This window comes from Ochotona curzoniae, unplaced genomic scaffold (genome assembly GCF_017591425.1).
Source record: "Ochotona curzoniae isolate NIBS_2020 unplaced genomic scaffold, NIBS_Ocur_1.0 scaffold_4505, whole genome shotgun sequence".
In the NCBI taxonomy this organism is placed as follows: domain Eukaryota; kingdom Metazoa; phylum Chordata; class Mammalia; order Lagomorpha; family Ochotonidae; genus Ochotona; species Ochotona curzoniae.
In genome coordinates this window covers 33,113,507-33,139,519 of record NW_024467118.1, presented here as the reverse complement: position 1 = coordinate 33,139,519, position 26,013 = coordinate 33,113,507, and the positions used below count along the sequence as shown (strand labels likewise).

The 26,013-nt window shown below is 39.8% G+C and overlaps 1 protein-coding gene across 3 annotated transcripts in view; it reads right to left on the bottom strand.

Moving 5' to 3' along the window:
* CCDC25 (coiled-coil domain containing 25) overlaps positions 1–25,771 on the bottom strand; it is a 31,603-nt gene extending 5,832 nt beyond the window's left edge. The window contains exons 1-7 of one of the 3 annotated variants that reach the window (XM_040965867.1): positions 25,626–25,771; positions 21,530–21,577; positions 17,323–17,362; positions 11,169–11,220; positions 5,594–5,669; positions 3,887–3,990; positions 3,469–3,671 (exon numbers count right to left, since the gene is read on the bottom strand). In XM_040965867.1, coding sequence (XP_040821801.1) covers positions 3,469–3,671; positions 3,887–3,990; positions 5,594–5,669; positions 11,169–11,220; positions 17,323–17,362; positions 21,530–21,577; positions 25,626–25,653 — 551 coding nt within the window. In that variant the 5' untranslated portion in view covers positions 25,654–25,771. The other 2 variants (XM_040965865.1, XM_040965866.1) reach the window with 2 other exon arrangements.
* Positions 25,772–26,013: the final 242 nt, after the last annotated feature.

The following is a 26,013-nucleotide window of genomic DNA, read 5'->3' as shown; positions in this document are numbered from 1 at the left end:
TACTTCTTCACATGTTGCTACTACACCTATTCTATAAAAACCATCTCTCAATATTCCAGGAAATCCATAAAATCCCTTTTGACTAACAACATGAACTTTGAGACAAAAAAGAAAAAAAAAACTTACGTCACTCTATAATGTACCTAATGTTTTTTTTTTTTTCCTTCTATGTATAACCTTGACTTTGGCAATGGCAATTTGATCATTCCTTGTCTTCAAGGTAACATGATACAGAGTATGGACTTAGAATTACAGAGCAGTTTGAATTCCTGCTTTGCCACTTGCCAGATGTAATCATTTACACATTAATCTTGCTTAAGTAATCATTCCGTGAACTTGGGCTTAATTTGGATGTTACTGCATGTTTTCGTTTGATACCACAAAAAGTCAAATATAGAATATTAAAATAAGTCACAGGCACAGAATTGGACCTTTTGGGTGGAGAACTCATATAGAAAGTAATGCTAGCACTTAAAAAGTATAAAAATGGATTTCACAACAGTTTTAGAAACTCAGGAGTCTGCTGAAACTTTCCAAAGGCTGTGAACTAAAGAGTGCAGCTGCCACTCTGGATATGCCAAGCAAATGCTTCAGAGCACAGCTCAGCTCATTCCTTGCACTACAGCCCTGCATCAATTCTCCCCTCCTCTGCAGCCTGTGGTGAACACATTAACCGGAAAGAAACCAATGTTTCTTTTTTCCTGAGGCCTGTAAGATGATCAGAAAGCACAAGTGACCGCTGAGTTTAGAAAGTGGGACTGATTAAGTAAACTTCAAAGCAAGTATCTGTTCAGTAAGAAAAGGTTCCCCCCTCAGTTTGTGAGTATTTCAGATGTTGACACCACAGAGAAAAGCACAAGTGATATGAAGACTTTCAATTGTCGGGTTCTTTGGTTTAAATATTACATTTTTTTTTAAAGATTTATTTAATTTCTTTTAATTGCAAAGTCAGATATACAGAGAGGAGGAGAGACAGAGAGGAAGATCTTCCGTCCGACGATTCCACTCCCCAAGTGACTGCGACGGCCAGTGCTGCGCCAATCCGAAGCCGGGAACCAGGAACCTCTTCCTGGTCCCAAAGCTCTGGGCCGTCCTCGACTGCTTTCCCAGGCCACAAGCAGGGAGCTGGATGGGAAGTGGAGCTGCCAGGATAGAACCGGCACCCATATGGGATCCCGGCGTGTTCAAGGCGAGGACTTTAGCTACTAGATCACACCGCCAGGCCCAAACATTACAAGTTTTGAAACTAGTAAAATCACATTAAATGTCCTCAAGTTTTATAGCATACCACTTAATTTTCTAATACATAAATCATGACATAATTTTTTGGTAGACATCTGTTGAATAGAAGGAAAAGTGTGCTAACACATGGGCTTGAGAATTAGGGCTTAATTAACTATATGATTATTGAGCAAGTTACTTCTCAGCTTCCCTTTCTATAAAACAGACAATTAAACTATCTACCTGCATAACTAATGTGATTAAGTGAACTAATCTAGTAAAACACTTGCAGCAGTGTTTGACAGGTGATAAAAGGTAAAAAATGGGCCTGGCAAGATGGCTCAATTGGCTAATTCTCTCTTTTCATGCACTGGGATCACATATGGACGTTGGTTCCTTCTCCAGTTGCTCCACTTCCCATCTAGCTCCCTGCTTGTGGCCTGGGAAGTGCATAGAGGATGGCCCAAAGCCTTGGGACCCTGAACACTTGAAGGAGACCTGGCTTTGGATAGGCTCAGCTCCAGCCATTGTGGCCACTTAAGCAGTGACTCAGTGGATGGAGGATCTTTCTATCTCTCTTTCTCTCCGTGGATCTCTTTTTCAAAGAAAAATAAGTAAATCTTAAAAGAAATTAGCTTTCTAAATCCTGTATCACTCATAATTCCACTGTACTTTTTTGTTTCACCCATATCACAAAGCCGACTTAAAACACTTATCAAAAAGTTAAATCTATGCCTTAATCTCCTTCATGATCTTAGAAGACTATAGCTCACTACAACAATTAGTGAGCTCTTAATATGAATATACTTTAAGTGAAGCTATTCATCTTGTTTTAGCAGAAGCCCAAAAGGAACATATACATGTGGACAGTCAGTGATCAGAATACCTACATTCTGGCCCAATATTCTTTCTAAGAATTCAAGGTATTTTAAGACAACTGCGGAAGAACATAGCAAGACAGCTGTTTTCTGATTATATACCATTCCCAATAGCTGATGTTATGAATACCTTTTCCTTCTGATACACGTTTTCTTTTTGGCATTATTTTCACAAAGGATATCTACGGGATGTAATGGAAAGCTGTAGAAATTCTGTACTAGAAATCACAGAAATAATTTTCTTCACTTAAGAAAAAGTAAAACCCTCTTTTGGTATTGTACCATATATTTATATAACTTCAACATGGTAGATAAAAGGACACTCCTGTGTTTCTCCACCCCAGAATGTCCACATCCTTATTTCTACAACCTGTATATGTGCTAGCTTGTATTGCGAGTGACACTGGAGATGTGATTAAGTTAAGTTCCTGCGAGATGGGGAGATTAGTGTGTTACCTGAATGGGCCCTAAGCACAGTTCCTGAAGAAGCAGAGAAGGCATTAGTAAGAGGTAGGGTGAATTATACTGCAGGCCTTGAAGACAGAAGGGGCAGCAAGCCAAGGTCTGTGGAAACTTCTACAGGTGCAAAAGGAAGCAGATGCTTTAGGAGAGCCTCCAGAAAAGAACACAGGCCTGCACAAATCTTGAAGTTATCTTCGTGAGAATGTTATTGGCATCTTATCCTAGAGGATTATATGCCTGAATTGCCTTAAGTTACTAAACATGCAATAATTTGTTAGAATAGAAATAGAAAACTAATAAAGTTAGCCTTCATTTGGCCTTATTCAACCAGAATTTCAGCAGCATTACTTTAATTATTGTTTTTGAAATACAGTGCTCTGGAGTAGGCTTCACCATATTAATTATAGGAAACTTCAGAATACAGAAAAAGAGCACAGAACAGTTTTGGAGTTGTCAGTGTTGGCCTTTAAAGTCAAGAACTCTATTAATATACTATAGCTACCTAATTCCCAATACTTATATTTTCCTTTCCCGAAGAACTGCAACTAAAACAAACAAAAAATGAAAGATAACTTATAATGATTTTAACCAAGAATAAAATCAGTAATTTCACTTCACTTTCTCATAAACTGCCTCAATAGAGAAGCAATTCATTTGAAAAACACAGTAATAAAAATTTTTAAAAAAATTATTTCAGCAAATGTCTTTTCTACAGGATAGTACTTCAAAAAAAGTTCATGGATAAAAGAATTAGAAGTTGATTCCAGTGTAAAAAGTTTGAAATTTCTGCATGTGATCACTCATTTGTCCTTCCTTCATGCCATACACATTCTTAAGGGCTATTCCATGGTTAAAGTCAGCAGGGAAGAAACCTTTGAGGTCAATATCAGTATCAGTTCCAGCATACCTAAGTTCATCCATTTCCCTCTTCTTCTTCATTTCTTCTTTTTCTTTCCTTTTCATTTCCTGAATTTGTGCTTTCTTCTCATTCCGTTCTTCGCGGTCTCTGCTTTCTTTCTCTGCTGCCAGGTCTGGGAACCGTTCCATTTTGGTCTTTTCTAATCGATTCAGGATCTCATTCACTTTCTTCTCCACTGTCACAATTTTTACCTGTGAGGGAAACAGGGGAAAAAATACTGAGTCTTTATCCTCCCTCACCACCTGCCCAGAAGACAGGTAAAGCTATCCAAGGGTTTAGCAACCCAATTAAACTCCCTTCATAAAAGATCCATCACACCCAGCCCTTAATAACAATGTCAGACAGAAAAGATGGATACCACACTCAGTCTCAGGACTGTGCCTCCCACAGTGGTGCAAACACTTACATCCTTTTGCCTGTGAAAGCCTATCTGCCCCACATCCATGTCAGCCGTTTTCTTCAGGTTAGACCACGGCGTATATACCACATTAATGTTGTTCATCTTGCAGCCTGCCAAGAGAGACTGTCTTCAACATGCAGGCAGGATGAGACTGAGTAACACATCCCCCTACCCACTGACAAATTAACAACACAGGAAAAGGCTTAGAATTGAACAAGCCATCCAATTGCTTAAACAACACAGAGCTTTTCAAAAACAACCCACAAAAGGCAAGTGGCAAAGGTGACATCAAACACGGAGCCTGGCCTGGGATGCCAGACTTAAATTCTATCCTGGCACTACTGGAAACCAGCTGTGCCTCTTCGGGAAAAACTTACCATCTTATTCCTTCCAAATTAGATGGTGACAGATTTCAATGTTTAGTAAATCCCCACATATACTGGAGAAAGCTGGTGAACACCACCTAGTGGTGGTGGTCCAAGTCAGTACTGCCCAAAATGGGACAAAACGACATAATGTGCTACCTGAGTGGAATGTGAAAAATTTTACCCATGTAATGTTCCTGCCAAAAATGCAGAATGTAATTCTAATCAAAAGGAAGCATCAGATAAGCCCAAGCTTTGGGATATCCTACATGTGATTTCCACTCTGTAAAGTCTAGAAAGACAAATGTCTCCAGACTAATGAAGATTAAAGAGGTGACAAACAAATATAAGGCATAATCCTGCATGAAGGAAAAAAAAAGTTACCGAGGAATAATAGTGGGACTAATGGCAAAAATTACACATTGGCTGTGTGAGTATACCAGACAATAGTACTGAATTCATGTCAAATTTCCTGAATTTGATCATAAACAGCTGAGAAAGTCCAGGGAAGGCAGAAGCCACTCAGACTGGGAGAAAATAAATGCTTCATTCAGAAGAACAATATCTATAAAATAGTGTGTGAAATTTTCTTCACAGGGGCTGGGAATGTGATGCAAATGTGCTAAGTGTTAATGAGCTTTCGCCTGGCTCAGCCACGGCCATTGTGGCCACTTGGGGAGTGAACCAGTGGATGGAAGTGCTCTCTCTCCAACTCTGACTTCTAAGTAAATAAATAAATAAATAAATAAATCTATCTATCTATCTATCTAAAAAATAACCTAAAACTGTAAAGTAGAAATAAACAATCAGTAAGCATATAATCCATTTCATGCTCTATTAAAACATTTAGAAAAATTGTTCTTAACCCATGCTGCACATTACAATCACCACAAAAACTTCAAAAATGATGATTCTCGGGGACACTCAGATCAATTAGATAAGATTTTCTGTGAGTTATTGGGGGGTGGAAGAAATTAACTGACTTCTGTCTTGATAGCACTGCAACTTAAAGTGAGAAAAAGTAACATACACAGAGGAGGAAAGAAAAATCGGGAATATGTGATTTAGGCTCCAGTTCTAGAATCTAATGACAAATAATAGAAATAAAGACATCAAATAATAAATAATAAAAAATCTAAGAGGCACACCTCTCTTGCTTACTGACATTATCAAATTTCTAAGCTTTTTTATAATCTTCAGGATATGCAGATCTAAACATTTCTATGCAAAATAATGAAAAGAATTGCACATCTCACGTGATTAGAAAGCCAAAGTTTTTCTTGGTATCTAACAAGAAATCCATTTCAGATAAAGTCAGTATTAACTCAGAAAACTTGGGCAAACTGGCCTTGAATGCTGTTGGCCTTCACAAGGTGGGCACAGTCCATCAGCACTTCCTTTGGAATGTCTTCTATCTTCTCTCCCTGCAACACAGAAGGTCCACCAGCTTGTTAGTAATTAACACTGGAAAACTCAAAGTCCATTACTGATTTGCTTATTACCAGGCCATATTTTACTACAAAGAGCTCCTTAACTGTACTACAGAAAACTGAAAAATGAAATAAATTTATTACTGATACTTAATGAGTAAAAAAAATGATATGAAAGAAAAGTGCCAAATGTTAATTAGATATGAGTACTCTTGGTATTTGTCTCTTTTTCATTTTTATTTATTTATTTATTACAGATTTATTTATTTTCATTGGAAAGGCAGATTTACAGGACAGAAAGAACGATCTTCCATCTGTTGGTTCAATTCCCAAATGGCCACAATGGTCAGAGTTGAGCCAATCCAAAGCTAGGAGCCAGGAGCTTCTTCTGGGTCTTTCACATGGGTGCAGTGTCCCAAACCTGGGCCATTTTCTTCTGCCTTCCCAAGCCATAAGCATAGAAAGTAGAACAACCAGGACACAAACCGGTGCCCATACAGGACGCCAGTGCTTGGAGGAGGAAGATTAGCTAGTTGAGCCATTACACCAGCCCCTATTCTTTTTTTTTCATTGTTTCAGACACCACGTGGGAAAATGGTGCCAACTTTCAACAACTGGACATCTTCTGGGGTGAGGTCCTTATTGATCTTCCTCTCAAAGAGATAAGATGTCTTGTTGTTTGATCTTGATCAGTCACCACAAAGAAGAGATAAAATTAGTTTTTTCCTCTAGCTTAATATGCCTTAAAATCAAACATGAATAAGAACAATTCACAAAGAACTAAAATACTTTAGAGGCAAGAAAAATGGAAATCAATTTAATGCAGATTCCTACTAGGAATGAAATTATAGAAACACCTCTAATAATTTTAAATGTTCCATGTAATTAAAACGTTAAGATACATTCATTCTATTATTTTATAAAACCCTTTTGATTTTAAGTGGAAATCTCCCAAATACATAACATTTGTCCAAAAAATAAGTAATTGGAATGCTACTACTTTAGAAGGCATATGTCATCCAAGGGGATATTTCCCCAATGCTAAATAGAGAATTCTGAATGTAGTATCTTAATGACAATGTGAACACCAACCACTCCTATTTAAGCTGTAACACAGTGACAGTAATAGAATTCATAAAATTAACTGACCCTACACCCACTTTTTGAGTACATACCAGACAGTAGCTGCTAAGTAAACAGTCATGAAAAATGGCTGATATAATCCCCCTTTACCAATAAAGAAAAGGAAGCTTGGTAGGGTTAAACAAGTCGGTAGTGTCCCCAACATCTCCTAGTAAGTGACAGAGATGAGAGATAAATCCAAGTTTAAAGCCACGCTTGAAAATGTGAGCCCCAGTTCTTGCTGAACTGTAGTTTCCTGGTATTAGGCCATGTTTCATCATTTCTTCTTTTTCATGCTATCTGTAGCTGTCACTACTCCTCACGCAATCTCTTCCTGTTTTATTACTCGTAATGCAACAGAACATACTTGCTCCCTACCTAAAGAAATCATCCAACTTAGCACTGCATTAAGTCAAAAGAAACTCTGAGGGATTCTCAATACACAAAGGCCACATGCCATCTATGCTAACAGGACATTCATCTTTAGGTAAATAAGATGATTTTCTGTGCATTTAAAAAATAAGAGATGTGTAAAAAGGAACACTGTGATATATCGATGATTTTCAAGGTTTGGTTTGAATTTAACAATAAAAAAACAATGCTTGTACCTCTTAGCATGTGGCTCTTGCTCCGCCTCCAATACTTACTTGGTACTTACTAAGTACGAGAGACTATGGCTTACTGCAAACCAACCAGGTAAAAATCTCTTAAGCAGCAGACAGTTTCAAAGTGAGCATATCATGTGCTCCTAAAAGAAACTGAAATGGAATTTTTATTTAATAACTGATAGCCAGTGTTATTACTACCACTATTGTTTCTATTTTTGGACACAGAAGAACCCAAAGCGGGAAAAATTTTTTACCAAAAGGAAACTTGGTAACATCATATTTGTGCTAACACTTATTTTTTCCTTTTAATAGTTCCAAATAACAAAAAGTTGCCTAGGAGAACTGAGAATTTTGTTCTAGCATGAAGTTTACAATCTCTCTTCTCATTTGCAACAGAGTCCTCAAAAACAAAACTAGTACAAGTAAAAATGGGGTATAATATTTGAGCTTAGTAGTAAATAAAGTGAACATTAAGGCCAGAATGAGGCAGCATCTTACATTTGTTACAATGGTCAAATAAATCTTTATAAAAAAAAAAGATGTTTCTTGTTGGGATTTACTGAATACTATTAACAATTTACATTGTGATAAAGAAGATTCCATATTAACTTTGGCATGTTATCAACTCAATGAAGCCAGCAAAAATAACAAATAGGAAAACAGTACAGTAACATGAAAAAGTTCATAAACTTTCACTTTAAAGCCAATACAATTGACCAAGGAATGCCAGGATAGAGAGCAGACCAAGTCGAAAGAATGTAACTGCATTTACAAATGTAAGGCACTACATCACCAAAAGGAGAGCTTAACATGTAATTATGCAAAACGAAATCTTTATTGGGAATTTTAAGGCAAGAACACACACTGAATAGAACTCCAAAACAGACCATTATACTCTTGTTAATAGGGCAGTTTCTCATGGGGTGAAGAGGTTCTGAAATTACCTACACACATGCTATTTCAAATATAAAAGTTAGATGGAAGGAATGGAAGGTGGGTGGTGGGAAACAGACTTCATTCTGTTGAAGAGAGGGAAGTTACAGGTAAGTGAGGGGAAAAGGCTAGAATGAGGTCCTTGGTAATGGGTCAACATCAGAGATGTCAACATCATTTCAAAAAGACAATAAAAAATTATATAAATATTTCCTTTCATCAGCTGAGAACACCTAGAAGCAGTGATATGCCAGTAGAAACAGGCATACCCAGAGTCCAAATCATGATTTTGATATATTATTCCCGCACAAAAAGAGCCACTACTCAGACCTGGCTTGGTGGTCTAGTGGCTAAGGTACTTGCCTTGAACGTGCCAGGATCCAATATGGGCAACAGTTCTAATCCTGGCAGCTCTGCTTCCCATCCAGCTCCCTGTTTGTGGCCTGGGAAGGCAGTTGAAGACAGCCCAAAGCCTTAGAACCCTGCTGTACCCACATGGGAGACCTGGAGTATGTTCCTGGCTCCTGGCTTCAGATCAGCATAGCACTGGCTGTTGCGGTTACTTGGGGAGTGAATCATCGAATGGAATATCTTCCTCTCTATATCTCTCCCTCTCTGTATACCTGACTTTCCAATAAAAAAATAAAATAAACCTTAAAAAAAAAACTACCACTCTTGGAGAAATGGCTGACTCCAGAGCTGAGACATGAAAATGTAACATGTGCCTGCAGTACTCCATGGTACCAGCAAAGACATGCTCAAAAAACTGAAGGAAGAGAGTTCACAGCAGCTGAGCCACTGTTAAGAGCTGAACGAGCTCCAGCCAAAGCTGGAACAATATGAGCAACAGGGCCCAGTGTGGTGATCTAGCAGCTAAAGTCCTTGCCTTGAATGTGCTGGATCCCATATGGGCGCCAGTTCTAGTTCCGGAGGCTCCATTTCCCATCCAGCTCCCAGCCTATGGCTTAGGAGAGCAGTCAAGGACAGTCAAAAGCTTTGGGACTCTGCACCCACGTGGAAGGCCTGGAAGAGTTTCTGGCTTTTGGCTTCAGATTGGCACAGCACCAGCTGCTGAGGTCATTTGGGGAGTGAATCATCGGACGAAAGAAATTTCTCTCTGTCTCTCCTCCTCTCTCTATATATCTGACTTTGCAATAAAAAAAAAAAAATCTAAAAAAAAATGAGCAACAAAACTCAGTGCCTAATAAATGGAGTTTAAAATAAATGTACGATTCCATAATGGTGCTAATAATAAATAATTAACAGAAAGGATAAATGGGCCCAGGGTGGAGGTGGTGACAACACAATCTTCCTTCCAGGAGAATTATAAATAATCTATATAAATGCTCCCTGCTCTAGAAGTATACTTTAATTGCATCCCCTGCCATTGAGTATGGAAAGGACTTTGTAACTTTCTTCCAAATAATAGAACATGGAAAGTCAGAGAAACAGCAACTTTCTAGTAGAGAAAGCTAGTCAACATTATTCTGGCCAGGTGATCAAAGTGATTAGCATCAGCGGTAAGTCATGTTAACTCATGCGTTCCTGATATGACATGAAGATACGATGAGAAGGGCATTTCTGCTCTGAGGAATTCTTCCCCCTAAATAATCTCAGTCCAGTCATGAGAATAACATTAGCTAAAGCAAAACTTACCGGCATCCCTGAGTAAACTACTAAGTTAAGAAAAATACGAAAGGAGTAAAAAATGGGCAGGTGATTAAATGCAAAGACAACCAGATGCAATACAATTAAACTCATACCCTAGACTGGATCCTGAAACAGAAAAGAGGCATTAATGGAAAAGTTGGTGAAATGCAAATAAAGTCCAGGTTTACTTGAAATAAATCACTAAAGTTTATTTTCTAGTTTTGTCAAATCTTGCAGGGTAACGACAACAGGGAAAGTTGCCAGAGAGTTTATTGATACTTTACACTTCTATCTTTGTAACATTTTTTGTAAATTTAAAATTATTCTAAAAGCAAGAGGTTTCTTTTTTAAAAAATACACACATAACAATTATACCCTGTGATTAAACTATAAACATATAACTTACAGGGCCCGACGGAATGGCCTAGCAGCTAAAGTCCTCGCCTTGAACACGCCAGGATCCCATATGGGTGCCGGTTCTAATTCCGGCAGCTCCACTTCCCATCTAGCTCCCTGCTTGTGGCCTGGGAAAGCAGTCAAGGACAGCCCAAAGCCTTGGGACCCTGCACCCACGTGGGAGATCCAGAAGAAGTTCCTGGATCCTGGCTTTGGATCGGCATAGCATCAGCCGTTGCGATCACTTGGGGAGTGAATCATCAGATGGAAGATCTTCCTCTCTGTCTCTCCTCCTCTCTGTATATCTGACTTTCCAGTAAATAAATAAATCATATATAACTTATGAATAAAGGCAGATTAGAAAAGTAACAGCATTCTATTACTAGGGAACACTAGTAAACTATCATGCATATTTAGATTTCCCAAAGGTGATCCTGACTCTGGGAATACCCACCCACAGTGAAGCAGGAGAATCACACGAGATTGAAAACAGCACTTATAATACAATCCTCTCCACTGGGGAAGACAAAGAGCAAATCGGGTACTTCCACCCTAAGGAAAAGGAGGGAAAGCAGGGGTGACAGGTGACACTCCTCAACTGACAAAACAAGGCAGTAAAAATGTACTACTGTGATGTCACCCACCTAGAATTTTCCATGTGATTTTTTTGGGTCAGAGTAAGGCATCTATTTTGTACACAGTTATTATTTAAAACAATTTAACTGCAGAACAAAATCTGATGCTTATCAAAGAATAAAGACACAAATTTGTGCTTTTTCAGTACCTTATGTAATCGAAGATATACGTGAGCCGAAGAGAGTTTGTCCACATGAAACCTATAAGGAATGAAAACCACTTTTAGCACAAGGTACATGAAACCTTCTACTAAGGCTACCTTATTGAAAGCATTCTAATGCATAAAGCATTCACCCAACCCAGTGCCTACAAACGCAAAGCTCTGACTGCAATATGCAACAGTTGCCATACCAGAAGGTTCACTGTCAACCCACAGTGGTAAGAACAACAGCGAAGGTTATGTACCTGTGTGATTTAAGCACCAAATAAGAAGAGATATATAAACACTAAGTGCTCTAAGGAAGGTGATTTCTCAAATGATGAAGGAGCTTCACTGAATAACTGACATTTTTCTGACTTAGGGAAAACACAGAAAGCAATCTTCAACGAGAGACATGTCAGTAAGACATCTTTTGCAAGCCTAGAAAGACTTTGCAGAACCACAGTTTGAAGAAAATGATTGGGGTCTTGTTTGACATTCTGAGTTTGAAGAGATGACCAAGCAAGCGCTGAGCTACAAGAGGTAAGTGAGGCCCAAAACATTAAGCCGAGCACCTTATAACATGGGTCACACAACTCCTCCAACCCCAGGTCCTGGCACTGCTGGGTGAACACTGTTCTTCATAACCCTACTATGAGAGCATTTCAGAATGTCCTTCTCATTCCAATATGGGAAATGTATTTTTAACTGAGCTCTACCTTCTATCAATTTAATGAAATCTCTCAAAACTCACTCTCTTTCTCATTTAATGCAACATTTTGGATTAGTGGATTTTTTTCATGTTAACAATTCACCAAATGAAGTTGGTTTTCTTTCTAACACACAGAAATACTTCCAGAATCGCAGCATCAAGCAATGAATAAGGCAACACATGACTGTCACTTTGTCATGATTCTGTTCATTTTACTCATGCTGCTTCCTGGATGCCTATTTTTATAGACAGAAGTTTAGTTAAACCCTAAAGTGGCACCATTACATCTTATAATTTTGTCACTGTTCACACATTCACATCTAGCACAAGATGCAGACAGTAATGTTAAGCATCCTCTGTAAAGAATTGAAAAACTTTACTAATTTCCTTGGACACAGAAAGATATTAGGCATTTTGATATACAATGATGATTCTAGGTTCTATTTTTATTCTATTATATCCTTCCACCTAGAAATGAACAGATAGAAAACAGTTTATTTGCTCATCTGTATTGCCATGTGAAAAATTCATACTAATCTATCCCGTTAACCTGAGGATTTTCCACTTTGAAAATTCTGTGCTTTGGGGACTGGCACTACAGTGCAATGCATAAAGCTGCTGCCTGTGGCATCAGTATACCACATGGGCATCAGTTCTCCTGACTGCTCCACTTCTAATTCAGGCCCCTAACACTGGCCTGGGAAAACAGTGGAGAACGGCCCAAGTGGGTGAGCTTGATAAGAAGCTCGTGGCTGATGGCTTCAGACCAGCCCTGCTCCAGCCATTGTGGCCATTTGGGGTGAAAACCCACTCTCTCTGTAACTATGCCTTGCAAATAAATAAATAACTCTTAAACAAACAAACAAACTGGTGCTTTTGCAGATCTAGAAATTACATTTCATTGTCCTACTTCAGAATTTCAGGAAAATATCTCTCACAAACCTCACTGAGGAGTAACTGTTCCCTTTCCAACTCTTACTTGCTTCAAGCCAGCTGTTTATTCATAGTAGCCAGACTTCATGGTTTTTCCTAGACATCTTTGATGTGGAATTTGTAAAAAAAAAAAAATCCAATAATTTAACTTAACATATATCTAATGAATTCATAGTAAGTAGTCAAAGTACCAAACATACACACACATAGGATAGCATCCACTGCCAATATATACCAACCTCAGGTATATTTTGGTATATACCTCTACAACTGGGGTTTCGATTAAAATGTTAAAAACAAAAACAAAAATCCAGCTTTAGAAACACACTAAAAAATTTCTCATACCTCTCAAAATGCTTACTAAGTTCAAATTATACCAACTATCTTTATCTTCCTCTCTGTTTATTGCTATATTTGACTAAAAGCAGACATGAGAAATTGTACTAAAAATACATGGATTACTTGAGCACGTGCAGATGCAGGGACCCACAAGTGATCTGCTCAGCTCTTAACAGTGGGATCCGACGAAATACACCAGCTAGAGAGTCTGGAGGCAGTAAACGCACGCTATTTTTATTTCTTACATTTAAAAATTATATCATCCTCGTTTAATTCTAAGAAAATTATTTGCTTACAGAAGCTTCATCCTTGTTCAATTCTAATATTGACATTCAGATATTTAAAGTACTAAAAACTGCATCTACAATGAATCAGGTTGAAAATTTGCCCTACAATGCACAGTAACACCACAGTACGCCCTGTGAGGCTTGCAGGACTGACAGTGCAGGAACTAAAACACATTTTGCAGTTTGGGTCTATTCTAGCTCATATTCATTGAAAAGCCAGTCATTTTTGGTCAGCATGGATTCACTTATACTTTACTAGGTAGGACACAAAGATTAGTTATTCCTCACTAAGGTATTGAAGATTTCTCTTCACACCCCTCCTAAAACTGTTCTGCACTTCAACTGTTGATATATGTCTTGTTAGAGTTATAAGCCAGTTTAGACTACCCGAAAAACTGCCAGGTTCAGCAAACTTATGCTTCAACACTATAAACTGCTAAATACTAAAATGAAAATAGACACGAGACAGCTGAATAGTAACCTATAGCCATTTTAAGGTGTATAGAAGCTGGTTGTATATAAACTAAAATTGAAATGTCAATGAAGTAGTCACAGGATGTGGTTAAGAACTTGCATTTTTTAACATATTGGTTACTCAATACCATGTCAATTAATTCCATAACGTTGTAAATTGTTGCTGATGTTATGTTGGGGCTTTTAATTGATTGGGATGATACTCTGCCAGCTCTACCTTCAGACCAGAGATGGTCTCCCCAAGAAACTGTTGAATTTATCTGGACAATAAGATGCTGGACTCTATGCTTGGTATATGCTTGCAATGAAACAATCTCAACTAAATTTGAACTATAATACTGCAACAAAGTGGAGGAATCCACCATGGGGGGAGGGTGTGGGGAGGGGTTGGGGGAATCCCAAAGCCTATGAAACTGTGTCACATAATGCAACATAATTAATAAAAAACAAACAAACAAAAAAACTCTTAAAGTCATTTTCAACTATAGTCATTAATCGGGTCACTAGTATTAAGGAGTGTTAGAGTTTCTAAGGTATCTGCAGACATCAATTTGGTAAGGACTAGTCTTAGTTAAATGAAAAGCAGTCACGTGACAGCTGTAAATTTGAAATTCCTCTCTCACTTAATTAGAAAACAAAGTTAGATAAGACTGTGGCAGGCATGAGTAGTTAAGATATTGCTTGAGAAGCCCATAACCCAAAGTAGAGTGCCTGGGTCTGAGTGTTGGCTCCATGCCCAATTCCAGCTTCCTGTTAATGCACACCTTGAGAGGCCAGAATGCCTAGAAAAGAGCTAGGTCCCTGCCACCCACAAGACAGACCCAAATTAGTGTCAGCTCCTGGCTTCAGCGGCCCAACCCTGACTGCTGCAGGTATTTGAGGGACGAACTGTGTTGCTGTCCTGCAGCGATGGACTTGGTACACGGAGCCGTAATGACACACGTGGACTCTGACTGATGGTCAAAAATTGAAGTTTATTAGTGGCATCAGACTTTATACACCGAGGGTCATATAGGATAAGGGAGGAAATATTGAGCTCTTCAACAAAACCCAGTAACAGTTTCTATGTTTTTGTTCCTTTTGTCTTGTATATTCCACCAAGTGTTTTCACACACTTACTGTCCATTCAACTGTTCTTATACAAATAATATACAATCAGGTATACAAAAGGTAGCCATTTGGTTGTTCTCATGCAAATATTATTCAATCAACTGTAATCCTGTGCTCGCTGACCTTCTAGGGTCACAATGTCCTCCTACAGAATTGGTTGTTGGTGAATGGACAATCTATTCAGTTTTTTAAGAAAAGGCTTTAGTTAATTAATTTTCAATGATACATCTGAATATGCAACCTTTTCTATGCAGGCCCAAAGTTGATAGGTTTATGTTTGCAGCCTGGGAAAGCAGTCGAGGACAGCCCAAAGCCTTGGGACCCTGCACCCACGTAGGAAACCTGAAGGAAGCTCCTGGCTCCTGGCTTAGGATAGGCTCAGCTCCTATCATTGTGGCCAGTTGGGGAGTGAACCAGCAGACAGAGGATCTTTCTCTGTCTCTCCTTTCTGTAAATCTGACTTCTCAGTAAGAAAAAAAAAAAAGAAAAAAAAAAAGCTGATAGGTTTACCTTTACAACAGCACACTATTACATAATAAGTGCATAGCTATTATCTCCTTGAGAGAGTCTGGACATCTCTGAGTCTTAGGGACATCTGAATATAATTCAGCTGGGGTGATAGGTGTTCTGAATACAGAAAATCAAAAAGTATTTATTATGAGGAAGCATCCAGTGAGAAGCCTTTCTGGGTGGCTAGAGAGCTAGATTACGGGGAAGGCAACAAATATTTACTGAATGCCTACTATGTGCCAAGACTTATGCTAGGTACTGGAGACAAAGCAGTTACAAAATAGCTGCAGCACTATCTTCTCAAAGCTCATAGTCTAATACCCCAGGAAGGTAGGCAGCATGCCTTATAGACGTTATTATTTTATTCATTGTCCAATGAATGTAACGTGCACTAATATAACTTGCTAACACAATTTTGTTCAGAAGATAGTCTTAAACATTCCTGATTTTGGCACCTCTTGGTTCTTGCGTTTGGCTTCTACAGGACAGACCAACAGGAGAGTATTTTCTCTGGGGTCATACAAGGAACTATACTGGCAGACCAGAGGAAGACAAGAGACCCTCCACAGAGCTCCTAAGCATAGGGTTCTAAGTATACCCACACCTAGCAGTAGCCTGAGTTACGCTCTGCACAATATTACCTCCATTTTATATTCAAGGTCACATACCTCCCCCAAAATGAAATCAACCAAAACAAAACAAACAAAAAAACAAAAACAAAAACAAAAAAGCCCACAATGGGCAATCTTACTTCCATCACTACAGAAAAGTCAGTGAAGATTCTGGGACTACAAATGGAGGAGACAACAGAGCCAGATCTGTAGTTCAGGAGAAGAAAGAAGTGACCTTGAGCCCAAAAAGTGGAAGCCCGTAGAAAAACAGAAGCTATAATTTAGAACTCATGTTGGGGTCAGTAACCAGAGCCTATCTGTGCACCTTCCCTTAGTCTGAGTTTTACCATCTGGAAAATAGTCATATCAATACTCACTTCACAGGGCAGTTATGGAATTAAATATGATATACTCATGGACAGTATTTAGTAGGCGTTATTAGTACTTGTGGAGACTAGCCTCTCAGAGACAGACATCTCAAAGGTTACAGTGAGTGGTGGAAAATAAAGATGCAAAATGAAAGCAAACTGTGTGTGCGAATGCACCAGGAGCCTATGCCCTCATCAAAGGCCACACATTGATCTGTCAGAAAAAGTCCCTATTGCATTCTGAGAAAAAGAATTCAGCTAAAAATGAAGGAGTCTTTTTGTTTGCTTGTTTGTTGTGGACTGGGCATAGTGAATAGCAAAACAAAGGACCTCATAGAGACTCTAAGACATTATATGATCATTTAAGAAGTATTCATAGATTATTTTATAAAGAAGAGGTAAGAATTGGGCCAAGACAGGTCTAAACTCAACAAAGTTACAAGACAGATGGGAAATGGTTCATGCTTCCTTTAAAGGTGGACCTGGCCAGCTACAGCATCAACCACCCACATGGTTGCTTGTGCTTGCTTTCTTCATGATTTCTCATCCATCCCCTAGAGGAAGCAGTCAAAACCTGTGAACATGGTGAGCTCAGTAACTGATGGAGGAGACAAAAAAAAAAAAAAAAAAAAAAAACCCTGCAGTCTGTGGGCATGCGTCTCAGGCCTGCGATCAAACCCCGACATAAAGGGAACTGGCAGTTGGTTATTTACCAGTTAATAGTCATCAACAAAAATGCAAAGTACACATTTTGATTTTAATTATAGGAGTCAGGTAGTTAGCCAAGTCACGAAAGGCAGAACCAAAATCATGACTTACCAAATATCTTCGGGCCAGCCATACTTGATCAGATCTTCATCTACAATGTGAAACAGAAGATAAAGGAAACAGAAAAATTATTAATAGAAGATGTGCCATGGTTTATAATAAGCTGGGGAGGAGAGAAGCACCAATTCTTTCAACATTTCAACAAGTGTTTTTCTCCTCCTTAATGGAGAAGAAATAATCCAGAGAGGATTTGATGCCTAAAAACACAGGAAAAAAAATATACTGTAATCTTATTTAAATATTAAAGTGATTTTGCTAAACTTAAAAAATACTGCATTTTACATTTTAAAAAAATGTTTTACTATTTATATTTAGGTATTTGAAAAGCAGACAAGAGATACGTATCTCCCATCCATTAGTTCACACTGGGCTGACTGAAGCCAGGAGCTGGGGCCCTTTTGGATTTCTAACTTCAGGGGCAGCGACCGAAGCACTTGGGCCACGTCTGTGCCCTCCTAGGGTGTACATTAGCAGGAAACTGGATAGGAAGCAGAAGGACTCAAACTCAGGACAAGGGATTTGAATGGTCAAGCAGCAGCTTAAACTGCTGAGACACAATACCCATCACTGTTTGCGCTTTTCTTTTTTCCTAAAGGCTTATTTTATTTTTATTGGAAAGAAAGATTTTCAGAGAGGAGCGAGTCAGAAAGATCTGTCTACTGGTTCATTCCCTGGGTGGACACAATGGCTGGAGCTGCACCTGAGCTGAAGCCAGGAGCCAGTAGCCTCCTCCAGGTCTCCTATGCATGTGCAGGGTTCCAAGGCTTCAAGCCATCACCTACTGCTTTTCCAGGCCACAGGCTAGGAGCTGGATGAAAAGTGGACCAGCCAGAACATGAACCAGCACCAATATGAGATCCCAGTGCATGCAGGCAAGGATTTACCCACTAAGCCATTGTGCCGGGTCCATGCATTCCCCATAAGATCAATAAAACACATCATTATGGGAAGATAAGATCAATATAATCTAATGATTGGGTAGCAATATTAGTAACTATTAATGATTGTGTCTAATATAGAAAAATTTAAGTGTTAAATGTCTGTTTAAAATTACAAAGTGGGGCCCGGCGCAGTGGCGCAAGTGGTTAAAGGTCCTCACCTTGCATCCCCCGGGATCCCATATGGGCGCCGGTTCTAATCCCGGCAGCCCCGCTTCCCTTCCAGCTCCCTGCCTGTGGCCTGGGAAAGCAGTCGAGGACGGCCCAAAGCTTTGGGAACCTGCACCCCTATGGGAGACCCGGAAGAGGCTCCTGGCTTCGGATCGGCATAGTATCGGCCCGTTGCGCTCACTTGGGGAGTGAATCATCGGACGGAAGATCTTCCTCTCTGTCTCTCCTCTCTGTATATCCGCCTTTCCAATGAAAAAATAATAAAAATAAATCTTTTAAAAAAAAAATAAAAAAATAAAATTACAAAGTGATGAGGATGGCATTGCGGCACAGCATGTTAAGCTTCTGTCTGTGACTCCAATATCCCATATGGGTACCAAATCAAGTTCTGCTGCTCCATTTCTGATCCAACTCCCTGCTAACAACCTGGAAAATTAGCAGAAGACTGCCCAAATGTGTGGGTTCCTGTCACCCAAAGTGGGAGCCTAGAAATTCCTGGCTTGGGCCTGGCCCAGTCCTGGCCATGGCAGCCATCTAGGGAGTAAACTAGCAAATGGAAGATCTCTTTTCTCTTTGTATCTCCTTCTCTCATTATACAACCCTGCCTTTCAAATAAAATAAAGTAAATCTTTAAGAATATACCCAAGAAAGACAAATGTCTAGCCCAGAAGTGAAGATGCTCACCTTGCACCTGAAAGTACCAGTGCTTGGTGCGTGGGACCCTAACTCTGGATTCCTGCTAACACAGACTCTCAGAAGCAATAAAGGCCACTCAAGTAACGGGGTTCTTGTCACCTATGTACGAGACCTGGATTGATTCTCCAGCACCTAGCTTTGATCTGGTCCAGCCTGGCCAGTGTTGGCATTTGGGGAATGAACGGGAGTGAGTTCTTCATTTTGCCAGCAAACAAATCCAATGGAAGTGTATATAATGTATATAAACCTTCCAGAGTCAGGCAGTGTTGGCTCCTTGCTGACACCTGCTGGTTAATAAAAAGAACAGACTTGCAAGCTTTTTAGTTCAATGTTCCACTTAAAAATTCATTTGTTGAGCCTGGCATGATAGTCTAGCAGCTAAAGTGCTTGCCTTGCACACGCCAGCATCCCATGAGTGCTGGTTCTAATCCTGGCAGCCCTACTTCCCTCTCAGCTATCTGTTTGTGGCCTGGGAAAGCAGTCGAGGACGGCCCAAAGTCTTGGAACTCTACACCCACGTGGCAGATCCAGAAGAAGTTCCTTGCTTCAGTTTGGTGCAGCACCAGCCATTGCGGTCACTTGGAGAGTGAATCATCACATGCAAGATCTTCCTCTCTGTCTCTCATCCTCTCTGCATGTCTCACTTTCCAATAAAAATAAATAAATCTTTTTAAAAAATAATTTGTTTTATCCAGTCTTTAATCAGAAGTCCCCAAAGCTATGCGAAGTGTGATGTAGCACCCTTCTCTTACAGAAACATGGAGGAAAAGTTGCCAAGTATCTCATGAGTTCCTGAGGAAAAAATGCTCAGCACATTTATCTTAATGATAGCAAAAAGACACCTGAGTGCTCTAGGCATCCTGGATTCGCATCTGTAGATATAAATTCCTACAACTGATGTGAAGAGGATTCCAGAATCCATCCTTTCCTAACACCTTCCTCAAGGAAGCCTTCTTAGCTCAGCTCTCCCCAGTCACATTTGTTTCTGACTCCTCTAATGGCAGACGGTCCCATATGGATAAGCCCAAACAGAAAGCAAAATCAACACCAGAGGCAAATGGTCACACTGGGACTGTCCCTGGCGCAGCTGCCTGAGGTCAGCATGACTATCAGCCCGTGTGTGTGAACCAGGGTCAGGGCAGCTCTTCATATGTTCAGAAACAGGTAAGGGCTGGCTTTGTACTCCTGCAGGTTAAGCTGCTGCCTACATCCTAGTGACAGTTCAAGTCCTGGCTGTTCTGCTTCTAGTACAGCTTTCTGATTGTACCTGGGAAAGCAGCAGAGCATGACTCCAATTGCTCGGGACCCTACACCCTTGTGGGAGACCAGAATATGTGTGTGTGTGTGTATTTGGTAAAGAGCTGCAATTGCAATCCAGGTTGGCCAGATCTCAAAGTTGCCTTTTGCACTACCCCCAGAGCACAGCAGCTGTAGTTTTCCAAGCTGGGAAAGTAACACCCATTTCCTCTGAGAGCCCTGTCGCAGATCTTTGCTTCCTCACCCCCGGTATCAATGCTGTGCATCTGTTGCTCTCTTGCTCATCAGGGAAGTTCAGCTTCAAGGTCTCACTCCCCAGTCACAGGGCCAAAAAGTACATTTCTAAATCAGTGTATCTTTTTTAAAGTGCAGTCCAAATTCAGGAGCTAAATGAATTTACTAGGTTGAGATTAGATTTTTAAAAATGAAATAAAACAGAAATAAAAATAGAAGGTATATAAAATAGCACTTGTGCTTTGTACAAATTTTTTTCCACATAAATATGTACATCAAGACATAATGTATTTCATAGCAAGGAACTTAGAAAACAGTGCTTGAAAAAACTAACATTTCACAACAATGTTTCCACTCATTTTAAAAAATATACAGAAAATAATCTCCTTAAAAATCCAAATGATGTTTATTTGATTTACATTAGCACAAGCTAACCTTGACTACTAAAACTTTAAACTTAATGACACCATAAAACTCTGTAAAGCAAAAGCAACTATTGGTCTAATGAATTCAAATTACTTCATTTGCTATAAACAACTGTTAGGAAAGTTAATCATTTAGAGTTCCTGAGATTGAATACTAACTTTCTCAAAAGTTGACTTATCAAAGTAGTGAGCTGAAAACTCATACCCTGTGAAATCTACAAATGCTGATCTCATGGAAGCAGCAGCTACCAAAAAAAAAGCTGGGGACCAAAAATGATGTTTGAGGTGATGAATATACTAATTATAAATGCCATAATTGGATCATTAGACAATGTACACATGCAATAAAATATCATCCAGCACCACATATTATGTGTTATTAAGACTCATATTCAACAGACTGTAGATGGGGGTGTGGGGGAAGAGGCAACACTTACCTGGTACAAGTTTCAAACACAAATGCTTTTGAAAACTTACTTTCATATTTATCCTTTCCCATGTAAACAGTGTAAGCAGATGAATTAACTAAGATAAAACAAAAACAAACAAAAAAAAAACAATTAGATAACCTCATCACCAACAAAACTGTCTTATGGGAAAAATAAGTAAAAAAATGCTTGGATTAGAGGTTGGCAAATCATGGCTAGATGGGCAAATCTATCTGCTACCTGGCCGAGGCAGTTAAAAATGGTTTTTACATGTTTAAATGGCTAATAAGAGGTAAAATGAAGAGCGCTAAGCTACAGATACTGTATGTGACTCACAGAAACTAAAATCTTTACCATCTGGTCTAAACACAAACTTAGTAGTTGTTACACATGGCTACTTGACTTTCCCAGGGATACAGTTCAATCCTATTAACCTGGTGCCTTTCATAGTTAAAAACAAAACAAAACAAAACTCTAGCTGTTCCGATACTTAAGTCTTACTTTGGGCAATTTTATATAGCTAACATCAGTTACATTCCAGTAGCGATGCAAATTCTAAGGGCTCTCTTTATCCTATGTTCTTAAACTTCTGTATCCTTGACTCTGAACCCTAACCTGCACATTCGAATCACCAGCTATGCCCTAGCTCCACTGTGTCTAATCCCAAATCTTGGGGTGGGGTGAAGTGCCAAATATTTCTGCTTTTTAAAGATCTTCCAAATGATTCTAAAGTCATGTCACAATTAGGAAACACTATCTTAACCTAAAGGGAATATTCACAGTAGGGCTTATCTTAGAAATTATATTTCCTTAGTGGGGATAGATGGTTTCAATATGAGAATCCTTGATGTGGATTCAAACAAGCTTCCTACTGAAATTACAATAGTGCACTCAGTTTTCAAGCTAGTTTACTAAGACCTGTCTGACCACAAACATTTCAGTTCCTGAACAGTCAGTGGGGTCTTGGTCTACAAAGCCTGATAGCTGGGCAGGGTAGGGCTAGCCAGGCCTGCTGGCTGTCACTGCAGCTCACAAAATACACACGCATTAAGGTCAAGGAACCTAAATCCTGGCAATCATACAAATTCTTCAACTAGGGACTGCCTCACCTTCAGTAATGATATGACTCCTAGATGATCTATTCTGGTGCCTTTCTTGAAAAGGAAACACACAATTCCTTCAATTAGCAGTGATGATGACTATAGTTCAGAATTTCTTGGAGGTTAAAATAACTCAAAAAGAGAGAATGTTTGCATTGACTGGCTGACAGAACTGCCTGTCCACGATGAACATTTTATTGGTTTAATAAGGCTTTTAACAAATGTTAGAGGGTAGGAATAAAACTAAATAAATCCTACAGACTCTACATGGGCTGGCAGTATTTCATGCACACACCTTTTGATCCTATAGTTTCACCATAAGGAATATATTCTAGTTAAATACTATAACACACAAGTATAGTCTTTTAACAGTCTAAACACTCACTGAGAGACTGGTTGAACATATTATAGAACAGCCATAAACAAAATATCATGTAAGGTATCCATTAAAGAAATGACAATAAGAAATTAAATAGTAGAATGTTCTCTGTGTATTTTTACAAATATATAGTGGGATTCAACTTCTAAAAAATGACTGATAACTATTTAAAGGTATATGTATATATTTATGTTTAAATATGATCTTAGCCCGTTTTAAAAATCCACTTATTTGAAAGAGTTACAGAGAGAAGAAAAGAGACAGGTCTTCCATCTGCTGGTTCACCCTGCAGATGGCCACAAGGGTCAGAGCTGGGCCATATCAAAGCCAAGCGCCTCTTCTGGGTCTCACATATACATGGCAGCAGCCCTAGCACTTTAAGCAAGCCTGCTCTGCCTTTCCAGCCAATCAGAAGAGAGTTGGATCAGAACTGGAACAGCTGGTACATAAATTGGGATCTACACTACAGGTGTCAGCTTTCCCACCATGCCACAACACCAGCACCAGGCATGTACATACATACACATACACATTTCCTTCAAGTGAGGGACACACCTCTGTAGCTTACAAAACACAGATGGATTTTGTAATTGAACAAAAATAATTTTTAAAATAATTAAAACAAAATTTTTTTTCTGCAGGCCAAGAGGATGACAGAAGAAATGTGCATTAAATGAGGTGATTAAGAACATGACTGGAACAAACCCACACTGAGGAGCATTCTAGAAAAGAACTCTTCAACACACAGAATCGTTAAGACAAAGCCTGGGCAATTGACCAAGAGGAACCAAAGGATAATGACAACTAAACGATTTGATATGTTCTTTTGTTGCACATTAGGTTGCTGACCAAGCCTGTTGATTAGTTAACAGTAATGCTGCAAATGTCCTAGTTTTAACAATGAAGAATGTCTTTCAATAAGAGAATGTCCTTAATTCTAGGAAATAAAAACTGAAGCATTTAGGAATAAACTGCAACTTAATTGGCCCAGGTGGGGGAACTGTGCACCAAAATAGCAAAAGAAAGCAAGCAGTAAGAATAAAGCAGGAAAATGTTGGGCTCAGACGTACCAGCAGGAGACAAAGGAAATTTTTATGATTGTTGAAACTTTCCTGAAAAATTTGAAGTTATGTCAAAATAGGAAATTAAGAATAAAAAAGAACATGATTGCTAGGCAAAAGGTCTGAATCAAACTCTTTTCTATGTTAAATAATGAAGGAAAATAGTAATTACAGCACAATTTAAAAATTTTCAATCAAACAATGATTGTTCTAGTGTAGGAACTGATCATTTTGAAAGCCCCCACTACAGTGCAGCACCCATCTTGAAGTTGTTGGTGCTGGCAGGATTCCACAACCTACTTGTGATTTCCTTGTAACTCTGCAGCCCACCATGAGCTGCTCCAGAGGAATTTTAGCAATTTTTCACCTGATTTTTTAAAAAATGCAATAAATTACCAAAAAACTTGGTTATCCAAACTCATTCCTCAAGATTCTGTATGTTCAAAAAAAATTTTTTGTACTAACAGCAGGTGACGTCTTAGTTTTACTGAAAAAGCTATTTTTTGTTATCTTGGCAATCTTGAAAGATTTGTTGCACACATATAATTTTATTAGACTGTATTTTCCTAATGCAGCAATCCTGATATTATAATAGAGGCCAGAGAAGAGCAAAGGATCACTAAATCTGAAGTAATTGATTCTTACAACTATGCATGACCAGCACTTGAAAAATCCAAAACTACTTTAAGGGGACTCAGGCATCTGGCCTAAAATGCAAGTGTGCACCGCATTGTTGGATTTGTAGATATCTATGTCTTTAGGGGCCCTCATGAGAGGAGAACCACACAGATGGTTGACTGATGCAGTGGGGCATGCAGCGGATCTGCCAGGGACAACTTCCCAGGGCCATCTTCTCTCTTCAAAGCAAAGAGCAACCCATTCCAAGCCACACGAGCATGGAGAACGAGTTTCTCGTAAACCTCACCTTTAATAAGCAAGCAGAGATTACTAATACAACACAGCGTTACAAGTCAAGTCCAAAAACATGACCCATTCTTCCAACAAGCAGTTACTGGGAAATCACAAGAAGTGAGGCATTATGTAAAAGGGATCCTACTTAAAGCTAAGTGACAAACAGGAAGCTAAAAGCAGAATTACGACTCTGGGAGGGCTTAGGAGGACCCCCCCACGAGCTGTAACTAAGTAACGCGGGCGTGGACGCTAGGTCAGGAAAGGCGTGTTGCGCACGGAGAACATCATAAGCAGAGAAACAAATTCGAGCCCACAGCATTTCTTGGGAGCTAAAAGTATTTTTCCCTGCCTACCAAAAAAAAAAAAAAAATCATATCAACGCCACTTCCCGAGACGTGGGGTGTTCCTTTTGCCGGGTGCGAGGTTGCACCGTGGTTGCACGCTCCTTCAGATTGCTCTGCCTGGCTTCCCAGGCCCTGTCACCCCGTCCCCGAAGACAGAGCTGGCTGGCATTGCCTCCTTCCTCAGAGTGGCCGAACGAAGGCTGCAGGCCGGGGTGGGTGGGCGACCCGGGACAGGGCTGCACGAAGGAGCCCACCGGCTCCGCAGCGGATACCCCCGCCGCCAAGGCGCGCTGGGACGAGGTCCTGGAGCAGGCTATCGGGGCCCCGCCAGGGCGCGGCGGCCACTCACCGCTGGTGCTGGTGAAGTAGAACACCATGATCTCGGCGGTGGCGAGGAGTACTCGGAGCCAAGCACCAGCCCTCAGACTGCGACCCTCTCAACTCCAGACGCGCGGCGCCAGTCCGCTCCCCGGAACGTCTCGCGCACTTCCGGCGGACGACGGCGCGTCCGAACGCTGTTCCGAGGGCGCCATCTTTAATCCTGGCGCGAAGGAGGGCGGAGGTCCAGGACTTGCTGAAGAGGCTGGAGCCTGAACGAGTGGTGATTGACAGACAAACTTCTACACGCCTTCTTGTTTGGAGCAAGGAAACAAACGCGGGCCCCTCAGACCCTGCTTTCAGAGCCCCTACCCAGAGGCGTCCACATCTTGAGGGAAATTTAACTTGTTTTTACCTGC